The sequence below is a fragment of the Prionailurus viverrinus genome, chromosome F1 (genome assembly GCF_022837055.1).
Source record: "Prionailurus viverrinus isolate Anna chromosome F1, UM_Priviv_1.0, whole genome shotgun sequence".
Classification (NCBI taxonomy): Eukaryota; Metazoa; Chordata; class Mammalia; order Carnivora; family Felidae; genus Prionailurus; species Prionailurus viverrinus.
Genome location: NC_062577.1, coordinates 9,880,823 through 9,902,793, shown reverse-complemented (window position 1 = coordinate 9,902,793; position 21,971 = coordinate 9,880,823). Strand labels below are relative to the sequence as shown.

General features: G+C 40.4%; 1 protein-coding gene across 4 annotated transcripts in view; it reads right to left on the bottom strand.

Moving 5' to 3' along the window:
* The window catches only part of FIRRM (FIGNL1 interacting regulator of recombination and mitosis), a 45,938-nt gene that overhangs the window by 12,632 nt on the left and 11,335 nt on the right, over nucleotides 1–21,971 (bottom strand). For all 4 annotated transcript variants that reach the window (XM_047839786.1, XM_047839787.1, XM_047839789.1 and 1 more), the window contains exons 8-16: nucleotides 21,533–21,671; nucleotides 13,806–13,886; nucleotides 12,071–12,135; nucleotides 8,478–8,626; nucleotides 8,080–8,209; nucleotides 6,126–6,312; nucleotides 5,304–5,386; nucleotides 4,902–4,953; nucleotides 3,406–3,495 (exon numbers count right to left, since the gene is read on the bottom strand). In XM_047839786.1, the coding sequence (XP_047695742.1) occupies nucleotides 3,406–3,495; nucleotides 4,902–4,953; nucleotides 5,304–5,386; nucleotides 6,126–6,312; nucleotides 8,080–8,209; nucleotides 8,478–8,626; nucleotides 12,071–12,135; nucleotides 13,806–13,886; nucleotides 21,533–21,671 (976 nt within the window). The remainder of the gene's footprint in view (nucleotides 1–3,405; nucleotides 3,496–4,901; nucleotides 4,954–5,303; nucleotides 5,387–6,125; nucleotides 6,313–8,079; nucleotides 8,210–8,477; nucleotides 8,627–12,070; nucleotides 12,136–13,805; nucleotides 13,887–21,532; nucleotides 21,672–21,971) is intronic.

The window sequence follows — 21,971 nt, the reverse complement described above, 5'->3', positions numbered from 1 at the left end:
TCCCCCATGCTCTCTCTCTTTCCCAAATAAATAAAACTTAAAAAATATATTTAAAACTGCCAGTGCTAACAACAGTTCATAAGGAGTGAAGTAGAAGTGAATAATTTGCAGAGACTTAGGACTTCCCTTGTTAAAATTGAGAAGAGAGGAAAAATACAACAGTGGGCTTAAAATGCAAATACCAACAGTACTTTTTTTCTTTTCATAGTACTTTTTATTTTAGATAAAAATGGCAACACAACTATCAGTCTACTTAAACCAGGTATATTAAATCCTTTCCTCTCAGTAACCTTGTACTTTTGCTCGTTTCTATAAAACAGAAATATTATTAACAGTTACACACTGAAAGAGACAATAGGATATCAATAATCACTCTCCATATTGAAACAGAAACACATTTTAATCTCCCTATTTACTGGCAGTTCCCCCCAAATTATTGCCACACTTTTTTTTTTTTAAGTAAAACATCACTGAACTGGGATCAACTATTTCCACTATGTTAATGCTGCACCACTAATACGAAATCTGGGTTTTTATTTCACCTTTTAAAAAGATACCATCCTGTGTGCAAACAGTAATTACTTCCAGCTTCGCTGCTTGTCTCTCCTTTTCCCCAGCGCGTGCTCTCCCCCCTTCACCCCTGTCCCAGCCGCCCTTCCTCCCCCATCCTTTAGCCTATGTCACAAATGCCTCCATCTCCAACAGCTTCCCCTATTCCCCCCGTTCCCACCCATACCTCCCCACAAATGATCTTCTAAGCTATGAACTCCCAACAAAACCTGGTTTGTGCCAGTTTTGGTACTCCTTACGCAGCACCTTTCTCCATGAGCACTTTAATAAATTTGTAGTTTCTACCAGATTATATGTTCTTTCTGGTATCATGAGATAGAGCACAGTGGTTTCCAAGTTTTTTTTTTTAAACAAAGCGCTATTAAAAATTAATGAGCGAGCTTTACACACCTCAGCAAGAAAAGCAGATTTCACAGCTACGGGGACAAGGAGGCAGACCGGCACCCTGCGAACAGGAAGCCCCGAACAGCCGCCTGCAGAAGAGCTGAGAGAGGAGCCGGGGCCGGGCCGATACGAGCACAGCTTTTGGATGGAGTGAGACGGATCTGGCACAGATCCCGGCCCAGCCGTTTGTCATGGTGAGTTTCCCTGAGCTACTGTGTCTTCACGTGCAGAATGAACGTTAACACCACGGACCCCACCCACAGGCTGACGCGGGAACTCCAAGAACTGAAGTGCCCAGAACGCAGCCCAGTCCATCTCAAAGAAGGCCCGTTCCCTCCCTCCTGCCTTCAGGAGGCGGGATCACGTCCTCAGGGAAAAGGGGAAAGAGCAGAGCCTGGCAGAAGAAGGAACACTTGTGAAGTGTTCCCTTCGAGCAGCTCGCGTTTCGAATCTCAAGTCTCAGCTCTGTCTAGGGAAGGTCAGTACCTCAGTTTTAGGATTAGCTAAATGCCACGGACTCTAAGACAAGACTTCAAATTCAGACATGTCCCTTTAAATTGAAGCACAGTAAGCTGACCAGGAAACCAGTATTTGATAACCGAGGGAAAAAGCTAAAAGTAACCTCTCAAATATTCCTAACTTCCAAATCTGATAGCCTCAATTATTTGGAAAAACTTAGACAATTGAGGAGTGTCTAAGATGTCTCTAAACGTTAACTAGAGTTTATTTACAACCACATTTCTAGACCTCGCTTAGATCATTCATCCTGAGTTGTAGTATTCTACAAGTTAAAATTTCACAACAACCCTGGGAAAAGGACAATTTTATTCCCATTTAATAAATGAGAAAACTGAGGTTAAATGGACCCTCAGGAAGGGCTTCCCAGTTCACGGGGCCCCTGTGAAGAACGGTGTCCCAGAAACCAAGAGAAAGACCCCTGAGAGGGGAATAAAAGGGATTAAAATCTGAAGGGACGTGGAGCAGACGACTCTTTGGGGGTTTTGGAGAGGAGAAGAGCAACACTTCTGTGTTTTCTAGAAGGCTAGCAGGTGGGCCCGGTGTGCTTTCGGCTTCGGCACCACCTGCAAGGATGGGGGCTAGGAGGCCAGCACGGCTCCTCTGGTGCCTGTCCAGCTTCTCTCTTAGACGTGAACTTGAGGCAAATACTCTATTCAGAAACGACTCCCAATATTTACTGAGCACCCTTCTAAGCACGGCACTATGCTAAGTGTCTCGCCTCTATTACGTCTGGGTCGCTACAAAATTTTTCAAAATAGTTAACACATATCCGCCATTCTATAGACAGGGAAAGAGGTTTGGAAAGGATGCTGTGCCCAAGGTCACAGTTAGACAGGATTCAAACCCCCTTCCCTGACCTAGTGGTTCCCAAGCTCGTATCCATGTCAGAATCATGTAGGAATTCCAACGACAATAATAACACAAATGCCGGGGCCTCACTGTACTGTCTCCGCCCTGCACCCACCCCATTCACAGGAGAAGGTCCAGGAGCCTAGATGCTTCAAAAAGCCCTAAGCAGCTCCTGAAACAGCTGCAAAGTGCTAGTCCAAGGGATTGCACTGGCCGACACAGGTGTCCGTAGCCAGAGACTCTCCTTTATCGTGGCAAAGCTGGCTTTCCTCACAAGACCAATCAACTAAGGCTCATCGTACTTTCCATTTTCCCAAAAAAGTTCAGCTTATTTGCCGTAAAAAATAAGAGACATCCTTAACGGCATACAGATATTCTCGGTCTTTACAATAAATTAAAAGGGGAAGAAGGGCGTATAGAACTTTCTCATGTCAATATCTTAAATGGCTGAGAAACAAGGGGAAAGATATATTTTGGGAAGACAATGACTGTCTGTAACTTGCAGCAAAGACAGCGACAAAGGCTCTCTCCTGACCAAACTTAAGTCAGGCTCTTCTTCCAAGCCTCTTCTCAACTCGTCTTCCATCTGGGATTGTGTCCATCCCTGGGCTTGCAGCATCCAGGTTTAGCAAGAATTCTGCTAAGTCCTTTTAGAAAGCATCCTCAGCCTTGATATTTTATCACCTGGGTCTGTGTTTAGCAAGAATCACCACTTCCTCTCAGCAGTTTTCACCTCCTGACCTACACCTTGCACCCTGAATGTGAATCCCTCCCAGTCTGTGCTGTATTCAGACTCGAGCCCAGTTCTACACTGAGGCCTCTTTTTCCCTATAGCAACAATCCCAAAATAAAATCCACTTTTATCACTTTGACTACACTGGATGGCTCTGATTTTTCTTTAACAACATCAAAATCTAAACCCACCTGAAAGCGATAAGCAAAGCAATCAATACGTTAAAAATTTATACTCAGATCATGTCAACATTCAAATGTACCATAAATGGGACAATGAGAAGCTTTCACAGAGTCTGAATCCAATTCTCAGCAGCTACCCAAAGACAGTGACTAAGATCCTATCCTTGCCTGCTGGGGTGGGGCCATGAAGAAAAAGAGCCGCCTGAATAGTATCGATAGGTTGGTGAGCTGGTAACATTCTCCAGGACAAGATTTTATCTGGGAAAAGACAAGAGAGGAGAGGAGACTTAAAATCATAGTTTTTACAAGCTTTCATATGCCCAAATATTAGCAGCAGCTCTTTTGGAATATAAGATTACAAATAATGCAGATTTTTTATTTAGAGCTTTTCTTAAATAAGTTGTTTTTCTTTCATTAACCTAGATGATTTTTATGAGAAAAGGGTTTTGACACCGTATTTAAAAACAACCCTTTGGTGTTGATCACTGGATGTTATATGTAAGTGACGAATCACTAAATTCTACTCCTGAAAATATTACGCCACATGCTAGCTAACTAGAATTTAAATAAAAATCTGAAGAAAAAATAAAGAAAAATAAAAACAACCCTTTGGGATTTCTATTTTGAATCACTATTTTGATGATAACTTGATATGTTAATCCCCTACTCAATGACAGTTCATGGAATTTTGTCCATGATCTAAGCACAACAGTGCAGAGACAGGTATAACTCTAAGACAGAAGCTCCATTAAAAGATTTTATAAGATCAATGTTCTGGCAATCAATTCCTTTCATAATGTACTAGGGCTTTTATTTTATTTGAAAAATAATATACGTAACATAAAAACTACTATGGATCTGCTTTGTACGAGACGTGCTAAGGATTCAGAAGTGGGTAAGTGCTCCAGACCGCTAGCCATGGAGACATACAGACTAGCTGTTCAGGTCACTGGACCTCACTGGATTTAGTCTACAACATCTTTCAACAGTAAACTAAAAAATATATGGCATAATAGCTACTAAGAAATGAAAGACACATGGACCCACATAAGATCTTTATCACAGGTCAGGGACAAAAAACCCAAAATAACAAACAAATCATGACCATATCATATGGAATATATCAAACATCTCAAAATCTGAAAACAAAAAAAGATCAACACTGAAAAGATTAAATCATCACTACATCATTTTCTCTTTATATCCGTTCACAAAGCATGATTTCTTTCCCAAAAGGCGTAAGTTTCTGTCACATTAGTTCCTCTCAAATCATTCTGACCGAGAGACAATAAAATCAAGAGGCACCTTGTGTAAGTCATATTAAAGGGAGAAAGAAAAGAATAACTCTCAGTAAGCAAAATTACAACTATATTTTCGACTTTGCATTCAATTTTAAATTTATTCTCAGTTAACCTAGTCTTTCTTTCTCAGACCAATTAATGAAATCCTGTAAGATTTTGAAAATATGAGACAATTTCTGCAGTTTTACAGTTTCTGATACATCTTTCTCAATAACGTCAGAATTAAAGCACAGCAAAGAAACTGCCAAAACAATTTAGCAATCAAACTATTTCTCCTTTTGATATTCACATTCTTTCAGATTATCGTATCCTTAAAGGAACTGCATGGAAAGTAGGTGTTTTAGACCTTGTAATTCTCCTCACCAGATGAGCCACTATGGTGACATGGTGTGCACAGAGTTCAGCAGTCCCATACCTGTGATTTAAGAGAAGACAATCTTTATGAAATAATTCATACAATTATTCAGAAAAGCAAGGAGATGAACTTCTAAAAAGCACTAAATATTCTAACCTGCAATTTTATCCACGGCCAAGGAACAGCACAATATACAAAACTACCTAGGCAACAGTTATCTATCAGCTTGAACCGCAGAAACGAAAATGGGAACCTAGTTCCTAATTAGTGCTATGCTATGAAATCAAACCATTTTGGGCAGCTGGTAAAGGGTTATTGAGACAGAAATTTTCTTTAAGCTTACATTATAACATCATTTACTCTCAGTTACTACTATAAATCAATCCAAAAACCAAAAAAATACATCGTACCGTGAAAGGAAGCACCATGTATCCATAGCTAACAAAGAGGTGATCAGATTAGCACTAAGCACAGCATTCAACAGAGCAACATCCTAATGAAAAACAGAAAGTTCATGATAAATTATGATTACTATTACATTTCTCAAAATAAAACAACAAAACACCATCACAATCCAAATAACAACAGATCCTCAATGGGAAGGTTCAACTCTCTAGTATCTGAAAGAACCTATAGCACCATTGCCTCAACATTGATGAGCACCTACTCTATGTTAAGCATTATGCTGGGCTATGGAGATTCCAAAGTGATTTTAAATGTGTTTACTCAATCATTAGGATCCACAAAGATTCTAGTGCTAGATATTAACCACTGTAAAACATCTTAAAGGATACTGATCCTTATGTAAATCCTAAGAATTTCTTCCCCACAATTTTCTCAACATCTTTTCTAGTTTAATTCCGTTAAAGAAACTCAACATCATGCCTAAGATCTACGACTTGGTACTACAATCTACTACTTACTTCTCCTTCTCTTTATGGAACAGAATTAGGTAAAGTCCGAACATTTTTTCTCTTTTCACTCCATATTTCCATATCTTGCCACCTAAAATGTTTTCTCAAATGTTCTGGCTGACCATTACATCTGAATACCACAGGGCTCTAGGATTACCATTTCCTAAGACACAACTGAATTATAGGGTGAAATGTGCAAACTCAGAGAATGACATCTGAAAACATGAACTGTTCCTTTCTTCTGCCTATAAATCAAAACTTCAGTGAAAAGAAAGTAGAAGGGTAGTCTCAGTGTAGCCCAGCAGATAGCAAACTTACCAGCTCAGGAAACAGTGAGGGATGAAAGGAAGCGACAAATGTGCACAGATGAACACAAACATGCTGATACAAGGTGACAGCAACCTCCGCTTGCCCTTTACTCTTTACTCCTTGTAGGTGAACAGGGAGAGAGAGTTCACCAGAACACTGCTCAAAACTGTAGAAAATGGCTTTAAATAGAGATACCCTGCAGGGACATTGAGAGCACTGAACGTTACGAACATTTTAATAATTAGCAGGTATAATAATAATATGACATAAGGAGGGTTATTTTAGCAAAGCAAAATGTCTCAAGAGGTATGTATCAACAATAGTTTCCACTGTGTGTGAATACATAACCATAAAAATAAAATATAATCATTGTTTGACAAATTTCTTTTTTTTTTTATAATGTTTATTTATTTTTGAGACAGAGAGAGACAGAGCATGAACAGGGGAGGGTCAGAGAGAGAAGGAGACACAGAATTCAAAACAGGCCCCAGGCTGAGCCGTCAGCACAGAGCCCGACGCGGGGTTTGAACTCACAGACCACGAAATCATGATCTGAGATGAAGTTGGACACTTAACCGACTGAACCACCCAGGTGCCCCTGTTCGACAAATTTCTTTTTTTTATTTTTAAAAAATTTTTTTTTTCAACGTTTATTTATTTTTGGGACAGAGAGAGACAGAGCATGAACGGGGGAGGGGCAGAGAGAGGGAGACACAGAATCGGAAACTGGCTCCAGGCTCCGAGCCATCAGCCCAGAGCCTGACGTGGGGCTCGAACTCCCGGACCGCGAGATCGTGACCTGGCTGAAGTCGGACGCTTAACCGACTGCGCCACCCAGGCGCCCCTCGACAAATTTCTTAAAGGAAAAGAATTTTCTGTACCTTTTTTTCCTTTTTTTTCTAACCAAATGTTTATCATAGTACTGAACTACACAAAGTCACAGACAAAAGTCATCAAAGAACCTGAAATTTAAATATGGATTAGATACTCTATATAAAATAGAAAATAGGTATAAGAAAGGGGTCATTCTGAGGCGCCTGGGTGGCTCAGTCAGGTTAAGCGTCCGACTTCGGCTCAGGTCATGATCTTGTGGTTTGTGAGTTCGAGCCCCGCGTCAGGCTCTGTGCTGACAGCTCAGAGCCCGAAGCCTGCTTCGGATTCTGTGTCTCCCTCTCTCTCTGCCCCTCCCTCGCTCACACTCTGTCTCTTGCTCTCTCAAAAATAAATAAACATTAAAATAAAAAGATAGAGGGGTCCTTGTAAGATTGAAATGGTTTAAGAAATCTTCATAGAGGATTTAAATAACAAGTTAGAAATAGGCAAAATATAAACAGGCAGAGAAGACAAAGCACGAGGAAAAGGCAGGCAGGAGTAACCAGCATGACTAGAGCAAGCAAGCGACAGGACGAGCAGCAAAAATGGGTGATGGCGGCAGAATGCGATGGACTCAAGATGCAAAGCTAAGCGGTTCCGCCATCACGCTTTTGTTTTTGAGGAGAACAGGAGGCTCACAGTTGGGCTTCAGGGGGACTAACCGGGTGGGTGGCACGCGGCACGGGCTAGAGGAGAGGGCAGACATTACAGCAGGTATAACCCAGGGAGTAAGACTACTGCCTGGCGGTGGCAAGGGGGACAAATACGCGTGAAATCTCCCGGGAGGGAACTTATAGCGTAGAGCATTGTTTCTCAGAGCTCAGTTTTAAATGTTAGTAAACGCATCTGCCCTATTACTCTCAGCGTTTATAACACTGAGTATTAGTCAAAACCTTCTAAAACACTGCAAATATTTTTAGCATCTGTTACAGGTTTATATATTTTGAATCTATATTTATAAGTAGCAATATAGATGAGGTCTACACAGGAGTAATTAACTGGAAGACCTTAACTTCAAATTCATTCCCAATGGCAGACATTTGAAACCCTCTCTAGCATGACTGAACATCACCACCACCATGTCAGCTACCTGGTTTTCGCTTCCAGGAGCTGGCGTTCTGTGCACCACAGGGCCTGCACATCCTCGGGCTGAGAGGGCAGCTTGTCCATGACGACAACCAGCAGAAGACACTGTGGGAACTGCAGTTCACATGGCAGCTCTCACACGTAATAAGAACACATTCGTTAAGTTACAACCAATTGGTAAAAACATACTCTACGTAATTTCAACAGAAATCTGCTCGTGATGTGTAAAAGAAGGTAGAGGCATAATTGTTTTCGTGGAACATATTTTTCATTTTAAAAAAATAGAAGGAATTTTAAATAAAATTTTTAAAAGGGATGATTGATTATGTAAGGGAAATAACCCTACCTCTAACATGCAGTAATTACTGAAGGGTTTAAAAGTAAATCTGTTTTGAAGCTTACCTAACTTACTATCCAAAACCACCTGCACGAAAGGCTGAAATGTGAGAAGCTGACTGATGAGCGGATCCAGTGTAACTAGGAAAGTCCCTGCTATTTCCTCCTGTTGTGCTTTAGAAATCCTGGCAGCATATAGGCTTGGAGGAAACTTGCTGGAAAGGCAGGGAAAAAATGCATCCATTAATAGGTCTCTCCTAATTTTAGGTAGACATGAGTATTGTAAATTCATCTTCTAGCAGTGACAATATAGAAAAAATAAGTAGCATGTATTTTATAACAAAATTCAAGGTACTAAATTGATACCACAATTGTATGAGGACCTCCAAACTAAATAACATGACTATAATTCCACAAAATTAAGTTTTATAACCTTATAGAAATCTTTGGTATTGTTTTGATGCATTTTAATACCATTTTGACAGCAGTGTCCTTAAAAAAAGACCATGAGAGGGGCGCCTGGGTGGCGCAGTCGGTTGGGCGTCCGACTTCAGCCAGGTCACGATCTCGCGATCCGGGAGTTCGAGCCCCGCGTCAGGCTCTGGGCTGATGGCTCAGAGCCTGGAGCCTGTTTCCGATTCCGTGTCTCCCTCTCTCTCTGCCCCTCCCCCGTTCATGCTCTGTCTCTCTCTGTCGCAAAAATAAATAAACGTTGGAAAAAAAAAATTAAAAAAAAAAAAAAAGACCATGAAAATATGAATTATCAAATAACCAGTAAAAACATTACATATAGAAAGGTATTTCTGATAAATACTGGCTTACACACTTCTATTAAAAGTTGTTTTAAAATAATGCAGAATGCTGAATTTACTAGGAAATAATGCTCAGAAACAAGGGCTTTGTGAGAATTAAATGGTATACTAGTCCTGAAGGAAGATGCAAAGACTTTTTCATGGAAGATGTTTCAGGAGGTACAGTTAAAACGAAACTTCAGCCAAACTTATGTGAAATAAGATGTGTATTCAGTACTTTCTGCCATGTTATTTTAATTGTGGCAAACTTGAGGGTACTTGAGAAAACCCTGTCTAGCAGGAGATAACAGCATTTGAAGGGATGCACTTAAATTTTTTTTTTTTCAACGTTTTTTTTTTTATTTATTTTTTTTTGGGACAGAGAGAGACAGAGCATGAACGGGGGAGGGGCAGAGAGAGAGGGAGACACAGAATCGGAAACAGGCTCCAGGCTCTGAGCCATCAACCCAGAGCCTGACGCGGGGCTCGAACTCCCGGACCGCGAGATCATGACCTGGCTGAAGTCGGACGCTTAACCGACTGCGCCACCCAGGCGCCCCTGAAGGGATGCACTTAAGATACACATTTGAGGCCTTTGAAGTGTGATGGAAAAAGCAACAGTCTGTCAATTATTAGTTGCTTGAGTTTGGTTCATTCATTTGACCTCCTTGAACCTCAGTTTCTTCATTTGTGGTGTTGATTCAGAGTGGCTGTGAAGATTAAATTATAAGTAAGGTGAAAGATATACATAAATAAAAGGTAATGAAACTCCACAGACTTGAAATATAGCTACTAAGCATCAAAGCAAGTACTTGTTTTTCAATCAAAAATTTTTTTAATGTTTACTTATTTTGAGAGAGAGAGAGAGACAGAGAGAGAGAAATTGTAAGTAGGGGAGGGACAGAGAGAGAGGGAGACATAGAATCTGAAGCAGGCTCCAGGCTCTGAGCTGTCAGCACAGAGCCTGATGCGGGGCTTGAACTCACGAACTGCCTGACCTGAGCTGAAGTCGGATGCTTAACTGACTGAGCCTCCCAAATGCCCCTCAATCAAATGGTGTATTTTTAAATTGACTTATGTGACAGCTGTTTATTAAATGCCTGTGTATACGCTCCATGCACTGTTCCAGAAGCAGGTAACACAGTGGTAAACAGAACGTACCAGATCACTGCCTTTACAAAGTTCACATGCTAACGAAGGGGGGCAGTTAGCAAACAAGGAAGCAAGTAAACCCATAATATAACAAATATTAATCATTTGAAGGTTTGTACAGCAAAGTCCCATGATCTCCTTAATGTCTTATCGCTCACTTTGACTATGGTATGGACGACAGACTAGAGGGAGGCAAGGGAGGAGGGAGACAGTGGGTGGATGCTCTCCGTGGAAACCCAGGTAAGAAACAATAATGGGTGACATCAGATGTGAGCAGTTCTGGTGGTGAGAACTGGCTGGGTTCTGTATACATACATACTGAACCCATATACTAGGTATATCTATTTATACTGGAGGGGACACTGACAATTTGTTATTGGGCGAGATGTGGATACGAAAACAAGGAAAAGTGTCAGAGATGACCAGGTATTTCGGCCTGATGAGTTTGAAGAACGAAGTTGCCTGGGGACTGGCCGCTCAAGCCACCCAGCTGAAGCCGAGAAGAGGACCTGCTGAGAAGGCACAGCCATGAGGTCAGAAGAGAACAAGAGGGAGAGGTACCTACAAGCCAACGGAAGGAAGTGCAAAAGGGAGGGTCAAGCGCTGTGAACAGGTTACATACGCGGAGGCTTAAAACTGACCACCAGATGTAGCAACGTGGACGTCACTCACGAGCTTGACAAGAGCTGTTTTGGCGAAGTGGTGGCATCGACAGCCTGACTAGAATGGCCCCAAGAAAAAAGGTAGAGACAGCGGTATAGACAGACAACTCCTGGGACTTTTGCTGTAAACAGAGGCAGAGAAATGGGAAGGCATTGGAGGAGGCTGTGGACTCGAGAGGTGTTGTTCTGTATTCTTACGATGTCGACCGTGGGGAAAGTAACCGCATGCTGGTATCCAGATGAGAAAGACCTAGTAGGAGGGAAGACTGGTGATGCAAGAGGGAAGGGAACAACTGCTAGAGAGAGACCCCTGAGCAGGCGAGTTCAGGGGACCAGCGCATACAGGCCGGCCTTAGGCGGGTGCGGACACTCACTCACGGGTCAGCAACCACATGGACCGAGACACAGGCGCAACAGTCAATGAGCGGAGGAAGCCATGCCTTCTCAGTGACATACTCAGTGAGGACGTTAACTGGCAACGGGGAATGGGGAGGAGGTGTCAGAGACGTGGGAAATTTGACGAGGGAGAGGTATGAAAAAGGAGTCTAGAAGACTAGAAAGCACTGCTGGACAAATGAGATGACAGAGTATCTTAATGTCAAACGGAGGGCTCTTTGGAGGGTCTGTCAATTTCACATGTCGCTCAGCCCCTACCTAAATAATACTTTTCTGGATTTCAATGTTTTCCCTCAGATGGAGTTAACTACTACACATCTTAAATCTCACAGAAGTTAAAATAAAAATTTACAACAATAAAGAACAATACATCCATGTATACAGAGGCTTTTTTTTTTTTTTTTGCCTTTAGTATTTATCACCATACCAATTATTCATCACTCGGGTACGAGATACTAGTTAAGAGTAAGTAAAACTCACATGGAATCTATTCTTTAAAAGCTTCCACATCTAATTATTTTAAGCAAGCAGTTAAAAGTTTACTGAAACAGTAAAAAAAAAATTACTTTCATGTTTTATTTTGAATGGCATATGCTTGATCTCTGCACAGTTCAAATGGCACTGTTACATTTTAATGATCACATGGCATTCTTCTTACCTGTGTATCTGAAGATAAAGCTGGTGCAATGTGCAGCAAGAATCAGAGAGTAAAGGAAGAAATTCCTAAAATAAAACAACTCTAGTCATTCTTTGAATGCGCTGTGGTTTTCTAATACACATCCCCTCACAAAGACATGCAAAATAAAATAAAATCCTGGATGTGCCACATTAAAGAAAAAAAGAGGTTCTTGCACGAGGACAACAAGGAGGATGAGGCTAATCAGCACCTAATTTGCTGTTAAAACTGTCACTACAACCACAATTAGCAGAGATCGCTTCCTGAGAACCTACTAAGCGCTCAGTACACATGTAGCAAAGGACTTTGTATCACTTTATTTTAGTCCTCTCAAAAATCTTAGATTCAATTCACAGAACAGAAAGCTAAAGCTAAAGTATCAAGTAACTCAATCAAGTCTCACAGCTAAAAACCAGCATGGCTAGGATTCAAGCACAGTTGTGCAGCTCCATTATGGTTAGGCTACCTCTCAGGAAGTAAAATAAATAGTTCCTGGTGTAATACAGGGTACAGAAAAAAGCTGATTTTTCTTTTTTAAAAATTAAAAATTCCTGAGAGAAAAGAAATGATTAAAAATGGCATGATTAGGTGTAATTTTGCCTCCTACACACAGAGCAAATTATCAGATGGGTAACCACCCATCAAGTGCCATTGGTGCCAGGACCCTCCCACCACGGGCCCTGCCAGCTGCAGGGAACCCAGGTGCGAGCAGCCAACCGGGAAGTGGCACATGCCCAGACCAGCTCGGGCAGCACACCCAATAGGAGGGCAATGTGCTGGTAGTCTGTGTGCCTGCGAGGGAGTCCCAACTACAAGAAACAGTCACTGGAGACCCTCATCTTTCCCTCCAAAGAGAGGAAGACAAAGTTAAAGACAAATTCCACACAGACAACCAACAGTTGTTTTTTTTTTAAATCACCAACATGTATTAGTGACGTTTCCTGGACCGGGTGCTATAAGCATTCTCTGCTCTTCTCTCCAAATAATCTTCCTTGATAACTTACCTACTCCATCCAGATATCTTCAACTATCATTACTATCTTAAGGACTCCCAAATATGCAAGTCTACTTTGAATTATTATACAGCTTTACAACTTTGAACATTTCAACTTTAATAATTAAAAAATTCAGAAATATAGTAAAAGTAATTTGTGAACAGTATTTAAAGCCAAATTGAATTATCTTCTGATAACTGACTTGTGCTTATAGAAGTAATTTTATTTGTATTTATACTTAAAGAACTGATTTTTCCAAAGAATTGAATAAAAATAGTAACAAGATGATGGTAGCAACTTAAATGATATAACAGGTGCTCAACATTTAATAACAGTATTTTTTTTTTTTTAATTTTTTTTTTTTTTTTTCAACGTTTATTTATTTTTGGGACAGAGAGAGACAGAGCATGAACGGGGGAGGGGCAGAGAGAGAGAGGGCGACACAGAATCGGAAACAGGCTCCAGGCTCTGAGCCATCAGCCCAGAGCCCGACGCGGGGCTCGAACTCACGGACCGCGAGATCGTGACCTGGCTGAAGTCGGACGCTTAACCGACTGCGCCACCCAGGCGCCCCTAATAACAGTATTTTTAAAAAACCTATAAAACATATTCTTCACAAAATAACTTCAACAGATTGATCTTTTGGCAGGAATGATAAAAACAGGACAATTTATAATTTATTATAGATTTCACATTTACACATTTAACAAAATAAGCCTTACCTTAGTATAGTGCAAAAGGGAGTTGGCAAAGAAGCGACACAATTTGAGTGTTTTCTGAAATAATCTATAGTCAGCATTATCCTGTTCAAAAAAAGGAAAAAAGCATAATAAATAAGAAAAGAGTAAGAAATTAGCTAAGCTTGTAAATGAGACAGTATTTTCTAAGAAGATTTCTTAATAAACAGAGCATAACCATTTTCCAAGTAAACATAACTCTCTGAATTGTTAGGAGCAACATAAACATTAAATGATAGAGATATTTCAAAAAATTAAACTCTACTGAAAATAAATTTTACTTTATAATAGCAAAAGGGGTGGTCATTCCTGGTTGATCTGAAAGTAAAAGAAATTTAACTACCTTATTATGTTTTGCTATATGGAGAGCAAACAGATGATCAAAAAAGTCTCCAACCAATAAAAGAATGATATATAAAAGAAAACAGATAAAAGACTTCTCATGTCAGTTCAAAGAAAAGAAAATACAAGTTGCCAATAAACTAATATTGAAAGAATTCAATTTACAACCTAATTAGATATCTTTTAAAGGGAAAGGGGGCGGGCTATTAGCAAACATAAAAAAGACTGATAATATCGAAAAGTTGCCGAAGAAGTGGGGTAACACCCACTTTATGGTTCATGGGAGCATAAAATACAGTCTTTGCATTGTTATTTTTAAAAGCTAAAGTATTGAATTCCCTTGACACAGTAGTAGTTCCACTTAGATCCTACAGAAATACTAGCTTGCACAGGGGCGCCTAAGTGGCTCAGTCAGTTGAGTGTCCAATTCTTGGTTTTGGTTGAGGTCATGATCCCAGAGTCATGGGATGGAGTTCTGTATCGGGCTCCACAATGAGCATGGAGCCTGCTTAAGATTCATATTCTCTCTCTCTCTCTCTCTCTCTCTCTCTCTCTCTCAGGGCACCTGGGTGGCTTAGTCAGTTAAGCCTGACTCTTGGCTCAGGTCATGATCTCACGGTGTGAGTTCAAACCTGGTGTTGGGCTTTGCACTGACAGCGCGGCACCTGCCTGGGTTTCTCTCTTGCCCCTCCCTTGCTCCTGCTCTTTCTCTCTCAAAACGGATAAACAAAACAAGAATTAAAAGACAATAACTCTCTCTTCCCCTGACATTTTCCCCCACTCAGGCTCTCTCTCTCTCAAAAAAAGAAAAAAAGAAAACACAAGAAATACATACTAGCTAGCACAGAAATGCAATGCAACATTTTTATATAGTGAAAACTGAAATGAACCAAGTATCCATCAACTAGAGAATGGGTAAATAAATTCAAGGTATTTTCATAAATAATTGCATAAAGCTATTAATAAAAGAATTGGGGGTAGCGCGCCTGGGTGGCTCAGTCAAGTAAAACGGCCGACTCTTGTTTCAGCTCAGCTGATGATCTCCCAGGTCAGGAGTTCGAGTCCTGTGTAGGGCTCTACGCTAAGAGTGCGGAGCCTGCATGGGGTCCTCTCTCTCCCTCACTCTCTGCTCCACTCCCACTTGCTCTCTCTTAAAAATGAATTCATTAAAAAAAGAAAAGAATTGGGTAGATTTATATTCACAGACATACAAAGCCCTGAGGTAATTAAGTAAAATATCAAGTTGCAAACAATATGTATATAATCCTATTATTATTTTAAAATGCATTATAAAATGTTAATATTTGCTTCTTAACCCCACAAAAATAAATCAAAACTTTACCTACGGTTCTCTCTAGAAGATGAAAGTAGGATTTCACTTTCCATGTTAAATATTTCTGTAACATGTGAGGATTTTGTGAGTATATATTACATTTGTAAAATGATACAACAGTGGGTGATGCCAAGTTAGCTATGTGCTTGCAGGGGACGTAGAGACTACGGAGTCATCCTGCCTGGATTGAAATCCTGGCCCTATCACAACTGCTACATACCCTGAGAAGGTTATTAAACCTCTCTATGAGGCTGCGATGTGTGGCTTATACCATAGTTTAAAGTGAGGTTTACACAGTGCCTGACACTTTGGGCAACTTAACTCAATAAACGTGGGTTGCTTTGTCACTCCAATGTGTAATACACAGTATAATCCAAAAAGCTTTAATCAGTACCATAAACTTAAGCCAAACAGATTCCTTATTGTCTTTAATTCTGAGAATAATTTCATATGAAATAGCATATACTAACTTTAATGTTAATCGATTACGTTGGATTCCTTTCCAATACAGCAAAACCTTAAATAAACCAATCAAAACAGAAATGGATGATTCATTAATTAAATATGACCCTTCATTTTGACCTTTATTAAAAATATCTGGAAACAGTAAACAGTCCTCAGCAGAAATAGGTTAGATGAAAATTCACCTTCCTGATAATAACAAACATGAATTTTCTTAACAGAGTGCTATGAATCTACACTGACCTTATAATACACTTAATAAATCTTTTTTTTAAAGTTTTATTTAAGTTGAGATATAGAGAGGGAAAGTGGGGGAGGGGCAGAGGGAGACAGAGACAGGGAGGGAGGGAGAGAGAGAAAAAGAGAGAGAATGAATCCCAAGCAGGCTCTGCACTATCAGCACAGAATCCAATGTGGGGCTCGAACTCACAAACTGTGAGATCATGACCTGAGCAGAAGTCAGACATTTAACTGACTGAGCCACCCAGTACCCCTACACTCAATGAGAAATCTTAAGCTTAAGTGTCTCTTGATTTCGGCTCAGGTCATGCTCTCAAGGTCGTAAGACTGGGTGTGAGATGGAGCCCTGTGACGTGCTCCACACAGAGTGTGGAGCCTGCTTGGGATTCTCTCTCCCCCTTTCTCTCTGCTCCTCCCCCAAAGTTGCACACTTTCTCTCTCTCTCTCAAAATAAATAAACATTAAAAAAAGAAAAAAGAGGGGCGCCTGGGTGGCGCAGTCGGTTAAGCGTCCGACTTCAGCCAGGTCACGATCTCGCGGTCCGTGAGTTCAAGCCCCGCGTCGGGCTCTGGGCTGATGGCTCAGAGCCTGGAGCCTGTTTCCGATTCCGTGTCTCCCTCTCTCTCTGCCCCTCCCCCGTTCATGCTCTGTCTCTCTCTGTCCCAAAAATAAAAATAAACGTTGAAAAAAAAAAAAAAAAAAAAAAAAAAAGAAAAAAGAAATGTTAACCTTAGATGTCATTCACAAGAAATCTTCCCTGACTTCATGACTGGATTCCTACCTTTACTCCCACAAGCCAACACCCAGTTCTCCAAAGATAATTATTCTATAATTATCTGTTTATTTTTCTGCTGCCCTAGACTATAAATTGTTGAAGGCAGAAAATCTAACTTACACAGAATAAGCACTCTGGAAATGCTTATGAAATGAATGGCCAGTGACACACTACTTATTATGTTTGCCTCCTTTCAATTTTTCTTTCTCATTCAAGGAGACATTGTACAGATTTGGTTGAAGGATCTAGTTTTCCTTCATTACTAAGCATACTAGTTAAATATAGAGCTTTTATTCTGACATTTTTAAAAGTGAGTGTACAACTGATTATCCCATCTCGATTTACTGAATAGTTCAAAACAAAAAGTTTGCATCCCACTGTCAACAAAAAGGGGTGAAGATATAAGCAAGGAAGATCATTTTCAGTGTTTCAAAAATACTGAGCATCCTTTCTTTAAATAAAACAAAAATACTAATAAAATCTAAATGCAGCATGCAATAAAGTTAAGCATAGGCATATAGATATAAAAGTACACGTCTATTACCAACAAAACGAAAGGCAACCTACTGAATGGGAGAAGATAGGTGCAAGTGATATAACCAATAAGGGGTTAATATCTAAAACACATAAAGAACTCCTACAACTCAACACCAAAAAAAACCCAAACAAACTGATTAAGAATGGGTAGAGGACCTGAATAGATAACTTTTCCAAAGAAGACAACAGATGATCAACAGGCACATGAAAAGATGCTCAGCATCACACATCATCAGGAAAATGTAAATCAAAACCACAATGAGATATCATCTCACACCTGTCAGAAACGCTAGTATAAAAAAAAAAAAAGAAATAACAAGAGCTGGTGAAGATACAGAGAAAAGGGAATCCTCATGCACTGTTGGTGGGAACACAAACTGACCAACAGTGTGTGTTGGTCAGAATGTAAATCAGTACAGACACTATGGAAAATAGTACGGTGGTTCTTCAAAAAATTAAAAATAGAAGCCATACAATCAATTATCCCATGTCTGGGTTTTTGATGAAAACAAAAATGTTAATTCAAAAAGACACATGCGCCCTGATGTTTATAGCAGTATTATTTATAATAGCCCAGATATAGAAGGAACCTAAGTTTCCAACTACAGATGAATGGATAAAGAAGATGTAGTATATAAATATATATACCACAGAATATTACTCAGCCACAAAAAAGAATGAAATTTTGTCCTTTGGGACAACATGGATGGACTAGAGAATATTATGCTAAGTGAAGTCACAGAAAGACAAATACCATATGATGTCACTTATATGTGGAATCTAAAAAACAAAACAAACAAAATAAAACCGAAACAGGCTCATAAGTGTAAAGAACAAAGTGGTGGTTGCCAGAGGTGGGGGTGGGGAGGGGGAGTAGGAGGATGACGGAACAGGGTGAAGGTCAGTGGGAGGCACAGGCTTCCAGTTATGGAATGAAAAGTTATAGGGATGAAAGGTGCAGCATAGGAAATATAATCAATGGCATTGTAATAATGCTGCATGGCAACAAATGGTAACTCTATTTATTGTGCTGAGCACTTCATAATGTATACACAAATGTCAAGTCACTGTTGTACATCTGAAACTAAACAGTAAGTCAACGATACTTCATTTAAAAATAAGGTGTTTTATATTTACATATTTAGAGTAAGCCATATATTTATATGTAAAAAAGTATATTTATTCTCTAAATACAAATTTTACAAGCATTATATAGACAAAAGTAGCATTTACAGTGGAAATTAAATTTATATTTAAGAGCTTTACAAATAAATTTCCTTATCTTTACAGAAAAACTAAATCATTTGTGGTTAAAAAACTGTATGTTAGGGGCGCCTGGGTGGCGCAGTCGGTTAAGCGTCCGACTTCAGCCAGGTCACGATCTCGCGGTCCGTAAGTTCGAGCCCCGCGTCAGGCTCTGGGCTGATGGCTCGGAGCCTGGAGCCTGTTTCCGATTCTGTGTCTCCCTCTCTCTCTGCCCCTCCCCCGTTCGTGCTCTGTCTCTCTCTGTCCCAAAAAAACAAACAAACAAAAAAAGTTGAAAAAAAAAAAAACTGTATGTTAAAAAATCTAATGACATTCTCTTTTTGAACCTGTTCAAGACTTATCAGAAAATAAATATCAATCTTAAGAGCTGTTATAGGTTGAACTGTGTCCCCTAAAAAGATATGTTGAAGCTTAATCTCCAGTACCTAAGAATGTGACTTTATTTAGAAATAGGGTCATCACAGATATAATCCGTTAAGATGAGGTTACACTGGAGTAGGGTGTACCCTCAATTCTGAATGACTGGTGTCCTTACATGAAGATGAGGTGAAGACACAGGGGGAGAACACCACATGACGATGGGAGGCGGAGCATGGAGTTCTACAGCTGCGAGCCAAGGAATGTCAGTGACACCAGAAACTAAGAGATGGAGCAGACTCTACCCTAGAGCCTTCGAGAGAACATGGTCCTCCTGCTATATCTCAGACTTCCCTCCTCGAGAACTATGGGAGAATAAATTCCTGCTGTTTCAAGGCACCCAGTTTGTGGTTTGTTATGGCAGCGCAGGGAACCTGATACAGGGACTGATACATCTGTATGCTTCCAAAAGTAGTATATTAGCTATTAAATCTGGTGGTTTTATTTTGATGTTTTTGAAAACGAAGTGAGAAAACTGCTTCAGGACTTTAATATAAATCGGTCAATTCCTCAGTAAATATCAATAGTGAACAGCAGAGGGCGCTGCTGACCAGAATTATGAGTTCAAAACGGACAACCTACACAGACCATCTCAAAGCTCCCTTTCAGGCAGTGGGCAGTCAGTAGTGTTAGTCACTTTATCAGTCCCAAATTTTCACAAGGGAATACATGAAAATTTCCTTGGGCAGTTAGGAAAGTTTATAATTTAAATTCTTTAAAAAAAGGTTTTTTTCATGTTTATTTATTTTTGAGAGAGACAGAGACAGAGCGTGAGCAGGGGAGGGGCAGAGAGACAGGGAGACACAGAATCTGAAACAGGCTCCAGGCTCTGAGCTGTCAGCACAGAGCCCAACGCAGGGCTTGAACTCACGGACCTTAAGATCATGACCTGAGCCGAAGTCAGATGCCCAATCAACTGAGCCACCCAAGCACTCCATATAATTTAAATTCTTTGATTTCTATATACAAGCCATTTCTAACAAGCTGAACTTAAATACTTTGTGTACAAAGAGCCACCCTAGTCAGGCCTCAGGACTTCTTTTCTCTTCCACTATACTGTTGCTTGGGCTCTCCCTGTCTCTCTCCTGTCCCGCAATCTCTGTCTAATCTTACTTTCCCAGCACTAGCTGGAGAGTCTGGGGGTCAAGTTAAGCAAGAAGGAAACTGGGAAAAGAGAAGGTCGGGGTTGAGGATAAAGGTGGAGAAGAAAACAGCTTTCCTGCCACTGACACAAGATACCCAACCAAATGTCTCCTCCTCACAGGAAGGTGAGGGGAATTGGAAAGGGCAGTAGGAGGACAGAAGTGGGGATGGAAAACAACAGGGGAAAACAGATGTAAGGGGAGAACAGATAAGAGAAAGAGAAGCAAGAAGGAAAAGGTTAGCCCCTTCCTAAAGCCACTCCTCAGTTCGTTCTTACCAACCTCAGTTTCAAACTCCCATCCTCCCGTAGGGTCTGTCTTTCCAAATCATCTCTGCCCCAGGAATTGCAACCAGTGCTTAGGAAAGGGATGAATCCTTACATGCCCACCCGCCTGAAGGCAAGGCAGGAAGGAGCACAGGTACAAAGGAATTGCCTGTATCAGTTAGCAAGTCTACAGCAGGAAAGGTTACGGTTACTTTAAGGAAGAAATATTTAACTCATTTTCCCACTGAAGTTATTACATACAACTCTTAGGTCCTGACCACTATCAGTCCTATAATTTAGGGTCATTATGAGTTAAATAAAATTTAAAGGGCTAGTCTGAGAACAAAAGGCACTATGTATAAATCGATTTAGGAAAATGAACTATAATTCCCAATAAGCTTATTACAAATTTTTAGAGTACAGTATGTTTCATGAATGGGATGTCCATTCAACGCTGTAACTTTCTGAAATCAAAATAAACGTAAGCGCGCATCAATCTGAAAACACCGATACATACATATGCCCAGGAAAGTTATGTATCACATCATTACAGGTTGCGATAGATTGGTGAAAAAAAGGCTGACTGTGGCTGTATCAAGACGACCTTAAGTGAACACAGGACTAAGGAGTTAGATTTTTGTCCGAGGGTAGAAAAGAATCAAAGGATTCTGAGGGGAGTGCCTCAACCAACCAGTCATTATGTATGAAGGGAACAACTAGTCTCTAGAGGGAATAAGAGCTGGCAGAGTCTAATGCAATGTTTGGGGTGAAAAGTAATCACGGGCTGTAAATAATCCTAGATTGAAAAAAACAAAAACAAAATAAGTGAAAATCCTTTAAGGTAAGCCGATCCATAGATTCAAATGAGATTTAGTTAACTGCCAAAGGAAAAAAGAACGACTGTTCAACGTGCTGTTTAGACTCTATTTTACCTGTGCATCTGACTGCGTCATCTGCTCACCTAACTGTAAGCATGAATGGAAGGAGAAAAGAATGTCTTCACACAAGCTGGTAATTATATCTTTGTGTTTCAGCTGACTCTTTATAACCGACTGGTGCTTAAGGCTCTGCCTAAATGAATAAAAAGAAACAATCACAAGTAATACATCAAGTAACATAGGACCATAGAAACAGGACTTGAGGGGCACCTGGGTGGCTCAGTTGGTTGAGCGTCCAACTTCAGCTCAGGTCATGATCTCACGGTTTGTGAGTTCGAGCCCCGCGTTGGACTCTGTGCTGACAGCTCGGAGCCTGGAGCCTGCTTCAGATTGTGGGTCTCCCCCTCTCTCTGCCCCTCCCATGCTCATGCTCTCTGTCTTTCAATAATAAACGTGAAAAAAAAAAAAAAAAAAAAGAACTAGGACTTGAAGT